This window comes from Callionymus lyra, chromosome 1, assembly GCF_982586985.1.
Source record: "Callionymus lyra chromosome 1, fCalLyr1.hap1.1, whole genome shotgun sequence".
Classification (NCBI taxonomy): Eukaryota; Metazoa; Chordata; class Actinopteri; order Syngnathiformes; family Callionymidae; genus Callionymus; species Callionymus lyra.
This window is the reverse complement of record NC_141818.1, coordinates 12,666,702-12,688,404: the sequence shown is the minus strand read 5'-3', so window position 1 is coordinate 12,688,404 and position 21,703 is coordinate 12,666,702. Positions and strand designations below refer to the sequence as shown.

General features: G+C 37.8%; 2 protein-coding genes across 2 annotated transcripts in view; one reads left to right on the top strand and one right to left on the bottom strand.

Annotated features, from left to right (window-relative positions):
• Positions 1 to 3,764, bottom strand: part of LOC148088097 (DNA repair protein XRCC4-like) — a 28,210-nt gene extending 24,446 nt beyond the window's left edge. Inside the window, exon 1 of the mRNA XM_087802671.1 lies at positions 3,693 to 3,764. The gene's annotated coding sequence lies outside the window, so the exon portion shown is untranslated. The remainder of the gene's footprint in view (positions 1 to 3,692) is intronic.
• A 69-nt stretch (positions 3,765 to 3,833) lies between these two features.
• Positions 3,834 to 6,070, top strand: tmem167a (transmembrane protein 167A). The gene is made up of 4 exons (XM_087802554.1): positions 3,834 to 3,894; positions 5,044 to 5,153; positions 5,244 to 5,278; positions 5,349 to 6,070. Exons 1-4 carry the CDS (start codon positions 3,892 to 3,894, stop codon positions 5,417 to 5,419), a joined length of 219 nt encoding a protein of 72 aa, XP_087658680.1. The 5' UTR covers positions 3,834 to 3,891; the 3' UTR covers positions 5,420 to 6,070.
• Positions 6,071 to 21,703: the final 15,633 nt, after the last annotated feature.

Sequence of the window (21,703 nt, the reverse complement as noted above, 5' to 3'; positions counted from 1 at the left end):
TATATATCTTTTTTTTTTTAAACAAATTCCACAAAAAAGGTCAGAAGTCTAGCTTCTTTTGCTGAAAAAAGATGCTCAGTGTACTGTCAGGGTTTTTCTCTAAAATATATATATATATATATATATATATTGATCAGTTAAACTTGCTCTACGGAAAAAAAGATCATTCCGTGTTACTATTATCCACTGAATTTTTGTATTTCTTGATAATTGTTTATCTCCGAGGACTATCCTTACTTCTGTTCTTACAGTTTTAGGATTCAATTTATATTTTTATCTTATTAGATTGTATAAAAGAAATGAAAAAAACTGAGGAGAGAGGAGGAGGAGGAGTTATTGTTGGATTATTGGCCTTATAATTGGTGGAATTAGCTAAAGTTCTGTATTAAATATGTATAAAATGTGGTATGATTTTCATTGAAATTAGACCCATTTGATTTTTTAAGGTAGATCTTTTGCCTTCTTTTACGTTAGAGAAATAAGCTGATGGTTTGGAAATCTCATTTACTATGTAATTCATACATACAGACACCGAGTGTTAGTTAGACAGACGGACAGAACTGTTCTGGTCATCATTCTGTGTAAGCTCGCAATAACTCTACTCAGTTGTGGAAGTCCAGGCCTGAACATGTGATTACTGCTTCCACATGAAGTGAGAGGTGAGTTGGACATCTTTCCTCTTTAAATACAGGGCAGACGTGTGAGGACGGGGGGAGAAGGACGGCCCTAATTGCCACTTTACAAGGTGGACATGTCTGAAAAATGAAAATGAGCCCCTTGGGTAACTGTGCCATAAGTCATGACGTGACAGTTTGCTTTTCTAGTATCTTTTCTCTCCATGACGACCGAGCACATGCCCGATATGTCCCCCCCGCGAGACATTCCACCACCATTACATGTGCACTCACACGATGATCTTGAGACAGATTAAAGTTGACCCCTTGTGCATCCAGCGGGGGTGTGGCTGGGCAGAGAAGTGGGAGCTGAAAGGCTCAACTTTAACCTCATAAAGTGAGTGGAGCTACTCATTAGCTACTGTAACATCTGGTGCACGGGGATGATGACCTGCGCTAATGACAGAAGGACAGTCCAATTAAATAAACAGTGCTGTCTGTTTCGTATCGCAAACCACACAAGCGCTTCAAAGTCCACGTCGAAGTCTTCCTGTTAGCATCTGTTCACAAGATCTACTCGCACACAAAATAGCTGGAATGTCTTAATCATCTCTAATGACACAAAGACGCTAGACGAGCATAATCCACCCTTTGTAATTTGTGGCAAAACTATTTATTGTTATTTCTTGAGCTTAACCAGAGAGACATAATTCTGTGTTCAGGAAGTACAAAGCAAATAAGGCAATCTTAGGAGAAAGCCGTTTCAGGGAAAGCCTCTAATTAGAAATCTGGTGTTAGATGAAAACAGCGAGTCCTTTAGCTCCATAATGGGCTTCAGACAATTAGACGAGCCCACTTGCCCACTTTCCCTTCCCTGGCTGGACTTCCCCGTTTTAGTCTCCTCCAAAACAAATCGTGTTTGTTTTTCTCCAGCGTTCAATGCTGGCTTATAAAAATCAGTTCCAGAGAGCAAATCAGGATGACGTTAAAACAAAAACTACAATTACATAGAAAGGCCTGCTTTGAGCGTTTTTAGGCAGCTGAGAGTGATATAAAGCAATCAAATTCAATTAATGAATTTAACCAACCAGAACTGCCAACAAGAATCAGATTTGATTTAATCTCTTAAATTTCATTTGTAGATTTGCACGTGATTGTATTTTTCTTGCAAATGGATAAAGCTAAATCTCCCTTGATATTGATAAAGTATCCATCTATCGATCAATCTAAGGTAAGGTAAGGTAAGGTAAAACTTTATTGATCCCTCAGGAGGTCTCCTTCGGGAAATTGTTTTTTACCAATAGCCAGCAATTTTTCATAAACAATAAAAAATAATAAATAAAATAAGAAGAAGAACATAAAGAGGAAGAACAAGATGACACAATCTAAGTCTAAAGACAAAGACAAAGAACATAGGTCAAGGAAAGAAAAACAACAAAGACAAAGGATACAAAGACTAACATGGAGCAGAACATCCAGATACTCTCACTGCACTCCTGCCCCCGAACTCAGAATTGTACAATTTAATAGCCCGAGGGATGAATGAGTCCCTGAGTCTATTTGTTTTGCACCTGGGTAGGAGCATTCGTGCACTCATTCTGCTTCTCTGCTCACTGATGACAGTGTTCAGAGGATGACTGTCATCATCCATGATGGACAGTAGTTTGTTCAATGATCTCCTCTCAGCAACTGTCACCAGTGAGTCCAGCTTCATTCCAACCACAGAGCCAGTCCTCCTGATCAACCTGTCCAATCTATCGTATTATATTGCACTGAAACCTAAATAAAATGTTGAAACAAAACATATGGATATAATATTTAAAGTATTTATCCGTTACCAGTGAAAGCAGGAAAATATTCGAACAATTGTTTTATAACTTCAAGTGCAAAACCTGGTTTTCTCATACATTTAAAACAATCAATTATATACAATATTTATTCTTTACAGCTTGTCTAGCATATTATAGCCCATTAAGTAAGTAATAATAGGGATGTTATTTTCCTGACTCGCATGTTTCAAAAGTTGAAGTCTCTTTATCTTCAAGTCCCTCATCATGATGATGTTTTGAAGTTATTACACTACAAAGTTCTCATCCCATCTTGAACTTAGGCGAACGAAGGGTTATAAGAGCAAAGTCCATTATGACTTAATAAAAGTCTTCACTCTTGCTCCAGCTAGCTGTAATCATGCCCTGCTTTGTTTATGCAACAAGTCTCTTGTAGGTGGAGACTTTCGGGATCGATGACATGCGGTGATAAACTTTGATGTTTGACCAATCACAGCAGAGTGGGCATTGTTATGGAAAAAAAAGATTTCATATCAAGAAAAATGCTTTCAGTGGGCGGGGCTTAAGCATATTTTCTAATGTAAATATTTCAATGAAAAGAGAGTTTTGTACAAACAGAAACATATTGATGAGTACAATAGAGTTTCAACATATATTTAAGAGAAATAAACACATCTGTTGCCCTTTTGTGTCTTATAACAGTTGTATATTTGTTATCTTACCTTTACTCAATTTACACAGATCTGAATTAAACATACAATATCACATATCCAAACATATTTAGTTCTTATTAATTATTTAAACTGAGAGATTGGAAAGGAACAGAAAAAAGGACCATATTTATTATTATGTCTACCTCTTATTAGCCTCCTCTTTCCCCTCAAAAAAACATTTACTTCGTATTTATTTATGCTTTTAATTTCCCTGTCTTTGTGTTAAAACATGTAACTGTCTTTTATTCATACTTTTAGTGACTGGAACCATCATGAATGTGTTTTTTTGGTGTTGTTCTCTTGTCTGACAGGACTTGCACCAAGAATGGCATATTTTCTTTATCTATTTAAACGTCAGCCCTACATTAAAATGGTAGCTTGTTCGGCATGTGGCATCTCCGTTTAAACGATCCATGCATGTATAAAAGTCAACACTTTCAAATGCGAGATCAGAAAACGAATGTTTTGGTTTTACTAAAACCGCCTCACCTCACTTGATAACTATCAGTGGAGAGAGTTTAGTAACAATCCCTCTCCCCGATGTGTACTTCCATTCATAATATTCCAGAGATACTTACTTGATATTAAACTACAGCCGAAGGATTCATCGGACAATTCACTGTCGCTTCTTCCGTCAACACCAGTTTGAGACGTTGTGAACTATGACCTTTCGTGAGCCAATCACGATACAAGCTCCTCTGTCGTCATGTCCGAGGATAGCATTACGTAATTTCCACTCGGGAGGAAGTGTGATGTGGCGTTGACTTAAGACGAAAAATGGTAAGATTTCTGTTGATGACTTATTCTTTTCGCGCGGGTCACTTTCTTTAAAATACATATCGTCATAATAGTTGTCAGAATAAAACATGAAATGCTAAAATGCCGGTTAGCTGGAGCGGCTTGATCGACTTGCTAGCGTGTGCAAGCTAACTCATGCTAACGATTCCCCCTGCGAGTAAACATTAGTTTATGTTCGTGACACTTTGTCGAACTTTAAATGATATTAATTCTATAGTAATTCGATGGATATGAAGCGAGTATCTTGTGTTCGGTCTTAGACAAAAGACAGTTAGATCTTGAATGGTGTGCCACGTCATGATCTGTTTATAACTTCATGAGCCATAAAGTTGATACAACCTGGTTTGTTTCCTGACAGTGTCCATTCATTGTCTTTGTATACAGGGGTTGTGGTTGTCTGGAGCTCAGCTATTTTGTGTCTTATCCACACTGTAGTACTTTAGTTTCAATGACGTTGCAGCCTGTATCGGTAGTTCTGTAAGTTAATACCGTTACTTGTCATGTTCAACAGTTTGATCTCAGTGCTCTTATTCAATATAAATATATATATATATATTGTATCAGTACAGTTACAGAGATCTCATATCTTAAACAAATAGATCATAAACTGCCAGATGATGAAACCTTTTGTTAAGCACTTATATTAGACGTTTTAAGATAATAATTGTGTAACTAATGTTTATGTAAAGCACATGCTTCGAACTCAGGGCCCTAGTTGTTGCAGGTTAATGGAGAATAGTGATCTATAAAATCATAAGAAACAGAGATGACTGATATCTGTAATTATAAGGAAACATCCAAAATTGATTTAAAACAAAAGTGGTAAAAAAAATGGAATTGGATGGAAAGCACATTAATATTTATGGTTTATTTAGGTATCATATTTGCTTAAAAACAGTTCATTAAATGTTGGATTTGTTCAGCCCTTTACTTGGACAGTGTTGTACATTTTGGCCCCGAGTTTGACAAAGTAATTTTGGTAATTGTTTCCATTTTATAATTGTGATCTGTGTACAAGATCTGCTTGTGTTCAAAGGGTGTCAAATATTTTCTTGTGCAGATGAATGCTCTTCATTGTCCAAAAGTTAACACCTTTTTCCTTTTTTTTTCCTCTCTCTTTCTCTTTTCCAGTCGGCCATTTTTAACTTCCAGTCACTGCTCACTGTGATTCTGCTGCTGATCTGCACGTGTGCGTACATCAGAGCTCTGGCTCCCAGCCTGTTGGACAAGAACAAAACTGGGTAGGATGCATCTTCTATTGCTTAGTGCCTCAACAGCAAGTACTAGTTATGTTTTCTACGCCTGTCCTAAATTTTTATTTGTCCTCTCAGGATTCTAGGAATCTTCTGGAAGTGTGCCAGAATAGGTAATGTTAATATATTAACTTAATATTGTAGCTTTTTTTTAAATCCATCTACTTTCTTTAACATTTGCAGGAGAGCGGAAGAGTCCCTGGGTGGCCTGCTGCTGTATCATCATGGCTTTTAGTACACTTTTTCAACAATAGCTGTCCAAAGGCGACCACACATGGAATTATTGGTGAATAAAAGTGCACGGACAAAACATTGGCACAAGATCTCCTGTGGTTCTCCTCTGTGATCTGGGTGTCGATGCAGGAGCCTCTCAACACCCGCTCAAGCCACTGAGGGAGAAGATGTGTCACTCTGGAAGGAGGGGTAGATGGGTAACCCCTCTGTCTGAGGCAATAGAGTCATCCCAGGACTGATGTGATTCTGGGTAGTGTGTGGTCAGGGCAAATGCTCCTTGTTAAACTCATCGGAAAAAAAAGTTGTATTCTGGGATCAAAAGTTTAACCTGTCGCTATGTTGTGTCCATTTTTCACTCATTTGAAAGAATGTTTTTGTAACACACACATGGTCATGTGACCCCTGAGATGACAGCTGATGAAGCCAACCTTTGTATTCCACGTCGAGCTAATGGTGTCATGCTTTTGGCCACTTGGTTGTCCCACAAATTTGCTTTTGGATATATCTTGTGATATCTATTGAACAGTTTTTTAAACATGGTTCATGTAAGTTCACTTTTGGTTTCACTTCTGAAATGTCCCTCTTTTGATAACCATGGCTTGATGATGACACGTGAGCTTGTTTTCATTGTCGTACTGTCGTAATAAAGCTTCCTCATGTCAGGGTCCTGAGTTGTTGTGCTTGTATATTTTGGAGACCTTTTAAAGCATGGAAAAATGTATCGACTCAAATCAAAAAAAGTACTTCTTGAAGACTGTAATTCCACTATTGCTCATTCTTACCTCCTAAATTATATCGAGTGAGTGTTGTTGGATTTTGGCGACTTTAGGTCGGAATCGATTCACGAAACCATTTACCAGATCAGAGAGTTGGAACACTTAACGTTTGGAACCTTCAAAAAAAACATCTTTCCTGGTTTGGATCCGAGTCCCGACAAGCCTGGAAAATCTCGTCATCAAATCAACCGAGCCTGATACACACCAGACCAAGGTTGTGAGATTGACGTGTGCATTAAAAGTGAGGCTTATATATGACATATAACATCCATTCTTTGGAGTATTGAGCAACTCAAATAGTCAAACAGCCAATATGAACTGGAATACATTCAGATCAACACAGTAGATTTCCTTAACGTATTCCAGTATTTGTTGATCTCTGGTTATGGAACTATTACTTGAAATCATGAGGAAATAATGGACATTTTTGTAGTTTTATGATCAGAAGAAGCAGTTTTGTCGGGGGACACCCTGGACAGGACGCCAGTCAGACCAAGGACAAACGAAGACACACAACCATTCACACACACACTCATACCTATGGACAATTTTCCCAAGTTCCTAATCAAACTGTATGTTTTTACATCGACAATAAAAATACAACATGTAATGACAGAAGATATATTGAATTACTAAAACAAGATAGTCAAGGGTTAAATGATTTTAAAAGCAAAGTTTACAACCATTAAAGCTTTTTATTTTGGCAAGTACTTAATGTGAGGGATGTAAAAAGGCCACATGTGGTCCGTGACTTAAAAATAGGGCAATAAAAAAAAAATCTGATTTTTTTTTTTTAAAAAGTCCATTTTTATTGCACTTGGCCCTTCATTTAAGACCTTTAACCTTTGTGTTATCTCTGGGTCAAGATAACCGACCTCCCTGGCATCTAGTAAAACATGCAGTGGTGGAGGTTGTTTACCTTGACCCTGAGACAACACAAGGGATACCTCAAACTCATTTGTTTTCGAACCACCGGGTCACCCTGACCCTGAGAGAACACAAGGGTTACTATTGGTTTTGTGACCATTTGAGGTGTGACTTATGCCAGAAACTCTTCCTCAAAGCAGTTTAGAGAAGGTTTGATGAAGAGTATAAATTGTCTATATGGTCGCAGAGGCTTGTTTTCGACTCCCACGCGTGGCTGCCATGTTGGTATGCATCCGTTTGTCACTCGCTGGCGGAGATAACGGCGCGTGGAGTGTCTTCCGGTGGAGTCGCTATCATCGGTCGGTGACGCAGGACGAGGAGACGCGTAGGAGGCGGACGCCCTCGGCCTTCTATCTTCGGCTGCAGAGATAGTGACGGGCGAGAGGAGCGTCGCCGGGGAGATGAAGCGATGAAAGGAAAGAAGATATTCTCAACTTGAAGTCGATGATTTGGTCAAAGGTTTGACCTGGAAGGAAACGGCCTCAAATGCTCGGCCGTGACTCAACCCGAAGCGTTTACGAAGTGACTTAATGGATCCATGTATTTGACTTGGCGTCGGCGAATTTACCCTCGTCGACGCCAAATCTCTATTTAATGTGTTGTCGTCGTGTCAAAAACTCAGCCCTAGTGCGGTACATGTCATCCCCACACAACGCTTGGCCCGGTTTCCCCTCTTCTTCATGAGCTCCTCGTCTCCATCACGGGGCACAGCTGGCTTTCTAAATAAATACAGAACAGAGTTTTGGGATGTTTACAGATGCCAGCTGGCAGCCTTGGTCTGAACCATGTCTTCGGAGTGTTTTTCTTTTTCACATTGTCACTTGAATTATTGTTTCTCGACGATGCCAGAGGTTCCATTATTCTTATTAGAACCATAATTGCGTGGATTCAAGCTGAAATGTTTTCTCAGCAGCATTTTGCGCTTGTAATGTTCGACTTGACAGTCGACAAGTTTTCTCGTCATTGGTAAGAAATGAAAAGGAAAAATGGGTGAAGCTTCGTTTTTTTCGAGCTCAGTAGGTTGTGCCCTCAATTTAAAAACGATCTGCTCAAAGCAATAGCGTATAAAGCAAATTGTGACATCTAGTGGACTGTGAAGAAAAGGTCACTGCTTCGTGAAGCTTCATGAACCCATCACTAGTTGTCGGCTTCTCATCTGAGGGACATATCACGTGACCAAAACAAGCTTCTTGATTTTTCTAAAGGCAGATATTAGACACTTTATAATCAGTATAACATATACTGTATATATTCATTGTTTTTTCCGTGCAGCCCAGAAACAAATGCCTTATGAACTCGGTCCAGCTTGTTACCAAGAGATCAACCACTAAGTAAGTAAGTAAGTAATCGTCATGGGTCAAGAACTCAATGTATTCCGGCAAACATCTTTTATTTAATTACATTTAGTTGAATTAAAATACATTTTAAAACTAGACTCAAGTGATATTGATGGTGACAGTTGCTGAGAGGAGATCTCTGGACAAACTACTGTCCATCATGGATGATGACAGTCATCCTCTGAACACTGTTATCAGTGAGCAGAGAAGCAGATCGCTCTTCCCGAATGCTCCTCCCATGATGCAACACTAATAGACTCAGGGACTCATTCATTCCTTGTGCTATTAGACAAAACACAGGAGTAGAGTGAAAGGATGATGTTATTCTATGTTAATCTTTTTTTTACTTTTCTTTGTGTCATTTCCTTTGTTTCATTTCCTTTGAGCTATGTTCTTTATATTTGCACTTTGTCGTCCCTTGCACTTTGTTCCTTTATTTGATCTTTGTTCTTGTTTTTATTCTTTACTGGAAACCCAATTTCCTGAAGCAGATCTCCAGAGGGATTAATAAAGTCCATCTACTCTAATCTAATCTAGATACTAAAGGAAAGGCGAGAAAGTAGTAAATTAGTAAAGTGATTTAAAGAAAATGTTGAGTTTAACACAACACTTAAAGAGGATTAAACAATGCACGTTAGTAGAGAATCACATTTAAAAGATGACATGGACTAAACATTACTTAAAGATTTTTCATTTTAATGAGTTGATACATTTTTTCTGGACTTAAAGGGCTACAGAATAAATTAGATTTACAACTCAGGACCATGACATGAGGAAGTTTAATAATGACAGTAAAACAATGAAAACTATACTTTAGTGAAGAACATTAATATCATTACAGGTTTTAAAAAATGTCCCCCTTTGTCAACATGCATGCCAAAATAAAAGAACCGCAGTGCAGGAAACTAACCGAAGGTGTAACTATCCAAGAGCAAATCAAATCGAAAAAATGAAATAAAAATCATTGTTGGTCGTTCCTAAAGTCACGAATATAGTCATTACATTAGGATCATTTTAGGTGCAAATTTGTTTTGATTCGGTATATTTGGACGTCAACTTTAACTCTGATCGTTGGCATTTGTCAATTTATACTAAATTATTATTTTTTTTATATATATGTATATATATGCAGTATACATATATATATATATATATACTTTAGCAAAATTATACAACAACAATCGTTTTTATGCAAGAAATAATATTTTCTGATTATCAAATGTTAAATTAAAATCCATTTATTTTCCTCCGTCTTTCATTTGGTGGGATTTAAATGAGCCATCTTTTATTAACCTTTTGTGTTTGAACTTTTAAGGCCAGTGGGAAATGAGTGGATGTCATAATCAGGAAAAATAAAGATATTAAATGCGAGTGTGGTTGTTTGATGTTCCTGCCCAGGAAAGGACACTTGATGAGAACATGAGAAGGTTGTGTCGCTCCGGAACGTTTGTTAACCTGTGACCAGTGGAGAGAGTTCAAGGGAGGTTTATTAAGGCCGGCTGGCGGAGGAGCGTAGAGGAGGTGAAGCGATGCAGGGGGTCTTAGAGCTCCAGGAGGAAGTTCAACTTTTAGTCAACTTTTAGCAGCGTGACCAGTTTCTTGGAGCTGAACACTTGTTTCTACAACAAATATCAAATACTAGAAGCCAAAAAAAAAGTTATATAATCAAATATAATGACTGTTTTTATACAATTTAGATTTCTTGATGATCTTTTTGTGTTTTTTATCTTAATCATTGCATAATTTCCTGTTTGCTTCATGTAACTAAAGTTTTTCAGCTTTTAATAAATTGTTTTAGAGCAACTAACTGTGTTTCCTTAAATGGAAAAATTAATTCCGGTTCTTAACCCTTGTGTTGTCTCTGGGTCAAGGTGACCCAGTGGCTCGAAAACAAATGTGTTTGTGGTATCCCTTGTGCCATCTCTAGGTCAAGGTGAACAACCTCCCCGGTTTCCATACAATACATATGCAGTGGTGGAGGTCGCTGATCTTGACCCCGAGACAACACAAGGGATACCTCAAACACATTTTTTTTTTCGAGCCACTGGGTTACGTTGACCCAGAGACTACGTACACAATGGCTAAATTATCAGTTTTTAAAATTTAGTTTTTGATTCATATTTCTATTGGGGTTTTTTTCAACTAAAGCATTTTTTTACATGCAATTTATTCTAACCTACTATATTGGACCATTTGTATTTAGATAAGTGTTAACATTTTGAAATGTTCTTGAGTCATGGTTGCTCTTTTAACTTCTCCTGAAATATTTTTCTTTCTAAATTTTCACACGTGCATCAAGCTATTTCTTTTTTATTCATTATTTTTGTTTACTTTTTCCTCTTAAAACTGACCAAATTTAGTTAATTTTGATAATCTGACGTCTTACTTATTCCCAAAATGTAGTTTTGTTATTTATTTATCTTTTAATTTTGGTACACGCTATGTTTTTCAGACGTTTTAGATTCTTTACAAAAGGAAATGTCTCTCTTTTTTAAGTGGACCTCAAACACCATTACTCTAAACATTGAAATGATGACAGAGACAGATGAACTCGGGAGAGAGATATTCAAAACGTGGGGGAAGCCGATCATCGACGGCAGGAAAAAGCTGTTTTATCTGAGGTCTAATGATTACTCTCAGAGCCTCATTATAAATGCTCGAATTTGAAGTCCACTCCACAACGTCTTTGTCCTGTCCTCACTTCCTCATTACCCGCCCCAAAAAAAAAAAAAAAAAAAATGAAACTGAAATACAGCGACGTCCTGAGTGTGTGAAAGAAAGCCGCCCTTCTAGGTCACTCTAATTCCTTCCACGTGTAATCTTTTTTACCGCACATTTAATGGTAACATGAGAAATTTTTAAACTCTTACAGTCAGACAGCTCCCCGTGGCCGCAGTAACTGGGTCACCACATGGCTCCTTTGAAGGTGGCAGCGGAGGTTTGTTCCGAGGACGCTTCTCCCGGCGCTCATTAGCCCCGGGGCCTCGCTCTGGTCTGCCTTACAAGGCAGCTGCACGGAGCTGGAGGAGGCCGCGGTCGGCGCCCGTGGAGATTTATCGGTGGAAAGGGGAAGATGTAAAGCTTCTCTGATACCAATTAATGATGTTACTGAGACTTTGAAATGCGCCTTCACAGGAGGAAGGAGATGAAAACTCGGTTGGTTCTCGTGGTGTGCGGAGGACGGAAGGGTTGACTTAGTGGCTGATTGTGATGCTAATGTCGGACGAGCATCATTTACAGCGGTCGGATTAGTTATTATGAGTTAGAATTAGTTTATTCATTACTTTGGCTTTTAATAAACCGAAGAATTCTGGTTCCAAAGTCCATCCCCATGAACAGATCGTGTGCGGTCCACAGTGTGTTTTATAGTGGTTATTTGTGTCAGTACTTGATACAGGAATTCTGTATTCTGTGTTAGTGAGCGAAGAACACGATAATCACGAGGACGTGACGTCATTTCGAGGCTCAAAGCTTCAATTTCCAGAAAGATGAAAAGGAAAAAAACAAATCATCGTGTTCTAGGTAAGTTTGTGTCAAGCGTCGTAATTAAAGAGTTTGTTCCAGAAAAATACTGTGGTTTCTGTTTTCTTTTAAAGGGCAACTAATGTCAAACTCCAACTTTCCCGACTGACTCACATGTTTCAAATGTTGAAGTCTTCCTCTCCAAGATCTCATCACGACCATGTTTAGAAATTTTTTACTTTATAAAGTTCTCCCTGTCGGAAATCTTGGCGAACAAGAGGTTACGAGAGCGGAGTCCATTATGACGTAATAATGGCTTCACTCCTCCTCCAGCCAGCTGTAATTACGCCCCGCTTTGTTTATACAATAAGTCCCTTGGAGGTAGATACTTCTGGGATTGATGACGTGAAGTGACAGAGCTCGACTTTTGATCAATCACAGCAGAGTGGTGCTGTGTCTCAAATCGAATACTTCTCTTAGTATACTAGAAGTTAGTATGCATCAGGATAGTGTACATACTAACTAGTACGCAAATTCTCAACAGATAGTATGTCTCAAATCAAACACTGCTGCTACACACTAACCGGAAATGACGCGACAGCTCCTTCTTCTACTTCTATTTAACGATGGTTTCAACCAGCTGTAGGAACACTATCGCCACTTGCTGGCAGCACGTTTTGCAAGTTTGGAAGAAGAAATAAAGAAAAAAGAATTGAGATGCACTTACGCACTAAAAATACTAACTTTGAGTACGCTAGTACTCAGCATGGGTGTTGTTATGGTAAACAAGATTTAATCTCAAGAAGAAGAAAAAGTGGGCGGGGCTTAATCACATCTTCTAATGTAAATATTTAAATTAAAAGAGAGTTTTGTACAAACAGACACATATTAAAAAGTATTTTCACGCAGTTTTCCTAGATCGTCTGCTGACAAAAAGGTTCAACTAGAGAATGTAAAATACACTTTTAATAAATACACCTGTTTCAAAAGTGTTTTCAAACGTAAAGTCGTGATGTCATGGAGCAGGCTGAGGTGTATCATCTGTATTCTCAGTGTAATTAAACTGATTCATCTGCTGAAAGACTTTTATCTGCGGAGGAAAAAAACAAAACAACCATCACCTCTCATCACCTGCAGCTCTCACCGGCGGGTGAGATAAATGATCCATCACAACACGAACTGTTTTTAATTATTTTTGCTCGTTTCAAAAAGATGGTGCGACACTTGTGAAGCGTAATGAGTTCCCACTCAGAAAATAAACACTTGGCTGGATTAAGAAGAGCATCAGTCTAAGATAATTGTTTCTAGGAAAAAAGAGACAAAGATATAAATGAGCATCAAATACAAAAAGAAACACAATTCTCTTCTGTAATTTGCAATATTTTAAGCTAAAATAAACTCCATTGCTTTTGATTATTTCGATGATTCATCGGCATTATTGCTCAGATTATTCCAGTGGGAATAAAAAAAATACATATTTGCTGAGGATTTCCAGACGTGGCAGCAGAGCAGCTCCACAAAGGCTCCTCTGTCTTCTCCTGCTTCCCTCAGACGTGAGTCAGATGATGTCGAGATCCTTCACTCTCACAGATTCTGCCGAAGCTAACTTCCCTAATTCACTTTTAAGAATATAATCCCTCGACATATTTGGTGTTTTCTAGCACCATTCGTCAGTGTCGTTAAGAAATGAATCCAGAGGACAGAAGAAGAAAAATCCTCCAGTCGTCCCTCACGAGTGGAAGTGTTCTCTGACAGCGTGGAGTAAACAGCGTCGTGTGCAGATGTATCGTTCGCTTCGCTAACCTTCTCCGCTACTGATAACTGCTGGGAAGGAAGAAAAAAAATAAAAAATGATCACCTGGTTTACAGAGAGTCCAGGAAAACTGTTTGTGTTCGACCCAAACACTGGCAGAGGTATGCTCTTCCCTCGCTGGCTTTGGCTTTGAAAGTCGTGGGAATGTTTACGTTTGGACGCCCCCACTTCTTTCTATTTATTATTATTACCACTCATCCCTCAACGGTTAATTGAGGATTGAAAACAAGACGTTAGTCCAATGGATTTGTTTCATTTCCCTCAGTTATTTATTGTCAGCTTCAATAATCGTGTTTTTAAGTTTGATCCAACACAGCAAAAGTATTGATACTACAATTGTAGGAGTGTTTAAACACTCGCAATGCTCACAACAAACACACATATGGAGTCGTAAACTCATGTTGAGAAATTCGTTCCAAGGTCATAGCAAAGGAAAATGAAGTTTGCAGAACACCAGCCTGAGGAAGAACAAATCCCATCATATATCCTGCCTTAACATGGGTAGTCCAAAGGGGGGCGCTGGTGAGACAGTACCTGAATCATTAAATTGATTGTGTTTCACAACATATTCTGAAAATGTTGATATTGTTGATTCAATTTGGTTAGGAGTTCAAGAGTTCCATCTGGATGCTGAAAGGCTTTGAAGGAATCAATAATCAATCGTATGGCTTTTAACTGCTGCTGCGTTCATGACTAGCAAAAAAATATATAATAATTGAATCACTGAAATAAATCAACTTGATTGATTAAATGTTTATTCTGTGTTTTAAAGAGTAGAGTGAGCTCCTTCGTGGAGGTATGCACTCCTTCTTGTTCCTTAGCTGAAATATGTATTTCATCCAAAGTTTCCTAACACAAGAACTAAGCATAATAAATTGGTTTTAAGCTACAAAAAAAAAGCTGTCGACACCTTTGACCACAAAAGTGCAGTGCAATATATTTTACTCTCCATTGACACGGTCAATGTAACTCTAATGTCTTGTGTTAAAGACAAGTGTGTTAGTCAGTCTGGATGACGTCACCAGTTGCATGGCTCAGAAATGTTCTCCAAGTCAATAAATCAATAAATCTGAAATCTTTCCATCCCACACACTCTCCTCTCAACTTACCAAGCCACTGCCAGACATATCAATGTTTTATTCAGCTCTTGCAAGTAGATCGTGTCCTCACAAGATGTAAATACACACAAACACACCGAGATACAGTGAGACAAGTCAATGCAAAGGCGCCCCTCTGTGGCCACGAGTAGAATTGCACTTAATAACTAATGTTTATTCTTGAAAAAAAGTAGTTTTGAAAGATGCACATTGATAATATTGCTTGGTTTTCATCCCCATTATAAGAAATTGAATAGAATTAGTAAGTGTAAAATATAGATATAGAAGCAACACAACAGTCACGTGTGTGTCCATAAGGGCCCTTAAGATGAATTGCTTTTTAAACGCCTTGTGCAGCTTGTTCCAGTAAATACACACAAAGACATGTGAGTGATAATGAAAAGCACATTGATCCAGAACCATTGTTATACGTGTTTGTTTCTGCTGGAAAGATGACGCGCGTCAGTGAAACTGCGCGGGGTTCTGTGGTCGCTGTTGCGTCATCACCGCTCGCCGTCATCATGACAGCATCCATATGTTCAAGGGAGGAGCGGAAAGAGGCGGAAAAAGATGGAAATAAATCCTATAAATCTAAGTGCAGGTCACTGTAAATCTTTTTTTTTTTTTAAGTTCATCACATCCAATAGTTTGCTAATGTTTGTTGATAAGTCTAGTCTACTTTAACAACATACATTTCTAAATAAAACATACATTTATCTTGAATTACTATCATTTGCTTTACATGTACTACTTGTTTTGAAGTGAATCACCTTTAAGTGGTAACTTAATGTCTTCATAAGAATTAAAATATTCTGTTATATATGTAATTTTACTTTACTTCCATCAAATAGTTTTCCATCGTTCGGGATTAGGTCGCGGTGGCAGCATCTAGAATAAAAAGATACCCCGGGGGTCTCTTCTAATCTGCACATGCCCAGAGTACCTCACCAGTTAGGCAACCTTAAAACATGCCTAATCTACCTTAACTGGTATCTCTCCATGTGAAACTACACGCAACTGATCCGGGGGTCTAAAGTAAGCGGAGTGTCATTATGGTGGATCTGCAGCTCATAGATTTTAATTGAATTTCCTTTTGTTCTCAATACATTTTTCCTAAATTCATACGTCACCTGAAAACCAGAGTTCTGATTGGTTGAAACTTCTTGTTTTTTTTTTTCAACTTCATCGATTTATATTTGACAGATGTTTCCTGAACCTGCGACAACATACAGGTTGTTGCTTGAAGAACCTTTCAAAGAACATGTCTTAAAGAGACGGTGCTGCACAAATCCAATGACCTACTTGTATCGATTTAAAGTCTTCAATATATCGTCTAGATGTGCTTTTGTGAATATTGACCAACAATCTGAATCATCCATATCAAAACTTTGAGTTTTTAAAAAAAGGATGAAACTTCAGACTGTTCGGTTTTGTTCCCATGACTAACAAGATGGTTGGTACAATCTCCAAAAAAAACCTGGCAAACAAGAACCAGAGCCAAGTGTGCAAATATACAAAACTACAATAAGAAGTTCCCGGGTGTGGTTGTAAGTAAGTAAAGTAAAGATTATTTCTAAAGCGCATTTCTGGACCAGGGTCACAAAGCACTTAAACAATTGAGAACAATACACAGTTAAAACTATATACTTTAAAAGATAAAGACACATAAAACAAAGAAAAGGTTTGACTCCACTTTTAAATATGTATCAAAGGAAACAATGCAGTCTCCAGGGTTGCAGGAATCCATTGACACTTCTAGACAGACTGTGATGATAAAAAGTGATCAATAATTGGACCTTTTTTATTATAATAAATCAAAGCACACAGAAGAACAAACAACATATTTAGTTATGTTTACTTAACCATAAGTACTCTAATTACATGTAACTCAACTGCTGGACTCATTTATAAACATTAAATTGACATAAATGTCCACAGAGAAAATAAAGAACAAACAATTGCATTGAAACGACGATCATCTGTTAACATGTGAATATAACAAAGTGAAATGTCGTAAATCAGAACCAAGAGATGACCCGGTCCAACATGCTCGGCCCAGAAGACCCGCACAAATGAGGAACACATGCTGTGTGCGTGTGTGTGCACGCGTAGATTGCGTGTGGATATTTTACCCATCATCACCATCTAGTGGTGAAGATGGGAATGTCTTCCCCCAGAGTTGCAGTTGCTTGGATACAAATCAAGTCACCGACACGAGAACGTTTTTCAAAGTATATCCAAATACTTATGTTTTATTTTAAACTTTTTGTGGCCATTTTCAAGAGCTTTTGAAGTAGTACAAATGTGTCAAAAATATATTGCTAATGTGTGTTTTAAAGAACACAATACACGTTTCAATGTTATTGTTCATTTTCACAAGTCAGTAGACTATTTTCAATTGTTAATATTGTACGTTTATTTTCATCTGTATTCTAAAGTTAAGGGAATTTTAAATTTAATTCTATACTTGCCAGCTCAGCTTGCAGATGTGTGAGCTGCCATCCCACAATACTTTGCGAATTTGTAAGTGAACAAAAGTGTTGTATTTTTATGAGCAAACGGGGAAAAGTGAAGGAAAATTATAGAAAATTAATAATTCCCTTTCATCACCCTGGCACTATCTTCTCCTTGTATCCACTAGAGGGCGTTTTATTAGTTTTACAGCTACAACAAGGTCATAAAAGAGGGTCACAAATACAACTATAAATATCAACTGTTTATAAAGTGATAACAATATTGAATATGTTAATTAAAAATGTATTTACAATCCATTTCATCATCTTTCATCTTCGATCGGATTAAATCTTCGGTGGCATACAAATGCGGGATGGAAAATCATTGTCGCAGAAACCTCAGGCAAACCAGACTTTCATAAACAGGTTAATTAAAAAATATTAAAACTGTTTTACGTGCGTACAATCAGAAGGTCAGTGGGTTCCCGGTGCCCCGCTGTACTTGGACACAGAAGAAAACGACTTCATACATGTGAATAATTTGGATTCATATTTTTTTGGACTGTGAAAGGACATCTTGGTGGCATCTGGAACCAGCGACGCTCAGTGAGTAGCTGCACTTTATCAACCTTTACTGACTTCACTGACCTCAATACTGCAATACTTCAATGTTAAAAAGGATGATGGAGGGGGGAAAAGAAATGATTCAGAGTCAGGTTGGTCTCTATATCAGAGTGACTGCACCATTTGCTCCCATGCTGGGAGAGAAAACCATCCCATAATTCATCTATGAGAACTGAATCTCAGCAGTGATGGAGTCGGCCGCACACACACACACACACGCTCGCCTCCATTGGTCGGCATCTCTCCACCCCACCGTGGGAGTCTCAGAGGGTCTGCTGCAGCGCTCTGCTCTCGGGGCCTGGAAACGCTGGAGTGAGCCATTTTTCCTCCAACTTCTATTTTTAGTTCCCATATTCCAGAAGAAACCCACATCCGCACACGTTTCCCCCGATCCATCCAGCGTGCACAGTCATCTGAGCGGCTCAATCACTGCAGATAAATGGACGCCAGAGCAAAGTTCAGCTTCGCAGGGAAACATGAGACGACGGGAGATCGTGCAACAACGGGAAGAAGGCTGGATGCATAAATTGCGCCCGGGCTGTCTGGCCCCGGGGCAGCAGCCTGGTGCTCAGCCAGCCGTGCACACCAAGACACTGCGAAAAGAATGTGGCGGGGGACACTTGCTGCAGCACCTCCCTTCGAATTACACTATATATTTAGGTCGGTAGAATATGACATGTCCTCCTAAGAGTAAATCAAACATAAGCTCATGTTTATTTACTAATGTAATAAAGAGAATAGTACGTGTATAAGTCAGCCAATAGTGACAAAAAAGTGCATTCATTGCCATCGGTAATAACCGCAGTATCCTTCGGAGCCATCGCATAAATCAGTTCTGCAACCCTTTTTGTACGATGGACTGATTAAATGACAGGATTGTATTCAGGGACTGACATTCAGATGGACAAACGTAAAAATAAGATAGCAATATTATCCTTAACTGGGTATTTTACACAGGTTTCTGTGTAAAAGCCCAACTACTGGTCAATAGGTCAAAGACATGGCCCTTGAGAAGTTCATTAACGACACACCTTGTTGAATAATCAAAATGATTTGCAATGATTTTGTTTTAATTTCTGTTTATTTTTATTTTATTTACACTGAGAGTAAACACAAAAAATAAACTATCCTGATGCATACTAACCGCCAGTGCACTAAGAGAAGTATGTGATTTGAGACACAGCACTGGTGTTGCATCAATGTTTGATTGTATGCTGACGATGGTGTTCTATATGTGTGTCTCCTAGCTTTTAGAGAGTTTGCGTTTTACTTGTTTTCACTGGTCAAGAATAACAAACTAATGGTATTTAAGTGAAAATCCGGTCTTATTTCAAAATTAAACACCTTTCAGACAGTAATAATCTATAGAACCTTTCTCTTTTTTCTTTCTGTGCAGGCCAGGAACAAATGTCTCACGGACCGGTACTGGTCCCCGGACCAGGAGTTGGGGACCACCGTCATAAAGAACAAACTTCAATCAAAGTTGATAAAATACCGCAAATAAATGAGTTCGTATTCGTTTCTAAAAACCTGGCGAATCGTCGATATGTTGCTGTGGTTGTATTTTTTAAGTGGTTGTCGAGGAGCCAAATAACGCCTATTGTGTGAAGATTGAAAGAATTGAAGGGGCCCAGAGGAGGACAACTGTGATGGGACTGAGATGATTTGAGTTAGTAAATGGAAAGGAGGAGTAAAATAGAGAGATAATAAACATTAATGGATCACAATTCTTTATTTATATCAGCGTCAGGTCACCGTAATTAGCTACTGTGTTTCTAGGATATTTAGAAACAGAAACATGGAAAAAAGTGATTAAATATTAAAAATAATCTGATTATTTTTTTCTCATTGTATATTAAAAAATAATAAAGTGCATATACATGTATATTAATGTGCATGTTAGCATATGTGTGCAGCTTGATTTAAAAGATGTATTTTCCAAAGTGCAGTGGAAACAGAAACAAACGCTTGAATCAAACTTTATTAGCCATTGTAAGAAGACAACAGTCAAATAAAGTTCTCATTCTTTCTTACCATGCGCTTGTGTTCCTCACATGGTCTCCGGTCAGCGCCTCATGAGGTGCAGCTGGTTCCAGGAGCAACACAGATGGGACTTGTAGTTTTCTTCCCGGCGGCCATTTTGCCTGGAGTTTCTAAGCCAGGAGGAGAGAATGTCACAGCTGTCAATCAAATTCAAGTGGCGACGAAATGAACTAAATGTTCAGTATGTTGTTGTACATGTTTCCTTAAGATGCACATGTGTAGGTGAGGGTGCGACCAAACCAAGACTTTTGAAACTTTGTGCTCAGTTAAAAACATGAATGACAACCATTGCTACAGGAGCATAAACATCTAAAGTAACTTTTATAACAGTATATATATTAAAAAGAAAAAAGAAAGACAAGTAAATATGAAATAGTTTTCTTGCAAGATGCAGGAATTAATGTTTGAATTACAAATTAAACTAGTATTAGCTTAGCATTGTCATGCTAATAGTTACGAACATGTTTGAATCCATTAGCATGGTTACAAACATGTTTTAAAAATGAACAGCAGGTCATAGTTATTATTTATTATTATTATATTATTGGTAATTGAACAACGTACCCACCTTGCTTAATATTTGGACTTTGATTCGATTTTCTATGGCCTTGTTATTAATAGTTTTAAAATGAATTAAAACATCTACATTAGCAGCTGTAAAATATATTTGGAATCATAATATCAATTTATTTTGACAAGATTATAACAAGAATAAAACACATTTCAGAAACTAAACATCAATGCTACTTGCTAAATATCAAAACTGTTTCATGTCATGAAGTAGGAACAAAGTTAATTATATATTAATGTTGTGTACAATGAACCTGATGAGTCAATTAAATAACGGGAATTTGATGTTATTGTAACATGAAAAGACAACATTTTTTGTTGGTGGTTCTAGAACATATATTTTCATACAAGACATTAAACTTGTGTTACAAAGAGCTTAAATGTATTTAGGTAATTAAGTGTTTAATTTTAATCATGACAATCTTTCTTTTTCATTATAATTTTTTCAAATTCTATAAGGACTTTCAATTTGTTACACGGTAAAGTGTCTATATTCTCCGTAAAGATTACTTCAAAATGTATATCAAGCTTTTCCTTGATTTTCTGGAACTCCTGTTATGTTCTCAGTTTTATCCTGACCTTTAAAGTATATACTTTATTGAATATTGTTTTGATTGTTTAAGCGCTTTGTGACCCTGGTCTGGAAAAGCGCTATATAAATAAAAATGACTTACTTACTTACTTAATATATTTGAATTCACAATGACATCATCTGCAGTATTTTATATCTTTAAGACAAAAGAAAGAGGCAGTTTATACTTCTTAATCCGCTGTAAGGAGTTTTGACAGGTACTTGCCACTGCGAGTCAGAGAAAAACACATCTGTGTCGTTGGTTCGCTTCATTTATGGGTGAGTGGTGCACGCCTGGCAGCTCAGAGGGTTTTTATATATAATGGAGTCAAGAGTATCTGCCCACATTGATAAAATAAAGGGAGGTCCCTCTTTCCTTTTAGCCTATAGGGCTGGAGAATCATGTAGGAACCTGTCAGCATGTTTATGAATGAAGCAGCTGACTTCACTGAGGAGTGTGTGATGGGAGGATGACACACAAGATGACTCCCAGATAACAATAAAGAGGACAACAGTGTGTGTAGAGGGGGGGATTTGGGAGTGGGTTGGGGGGGAAACTTTGATTTTTTTTTTTTTAATTTAATGTCTGAATTAAAACTTTTTTTTTTTTTTAAAGAAACTCAAAGAGGTT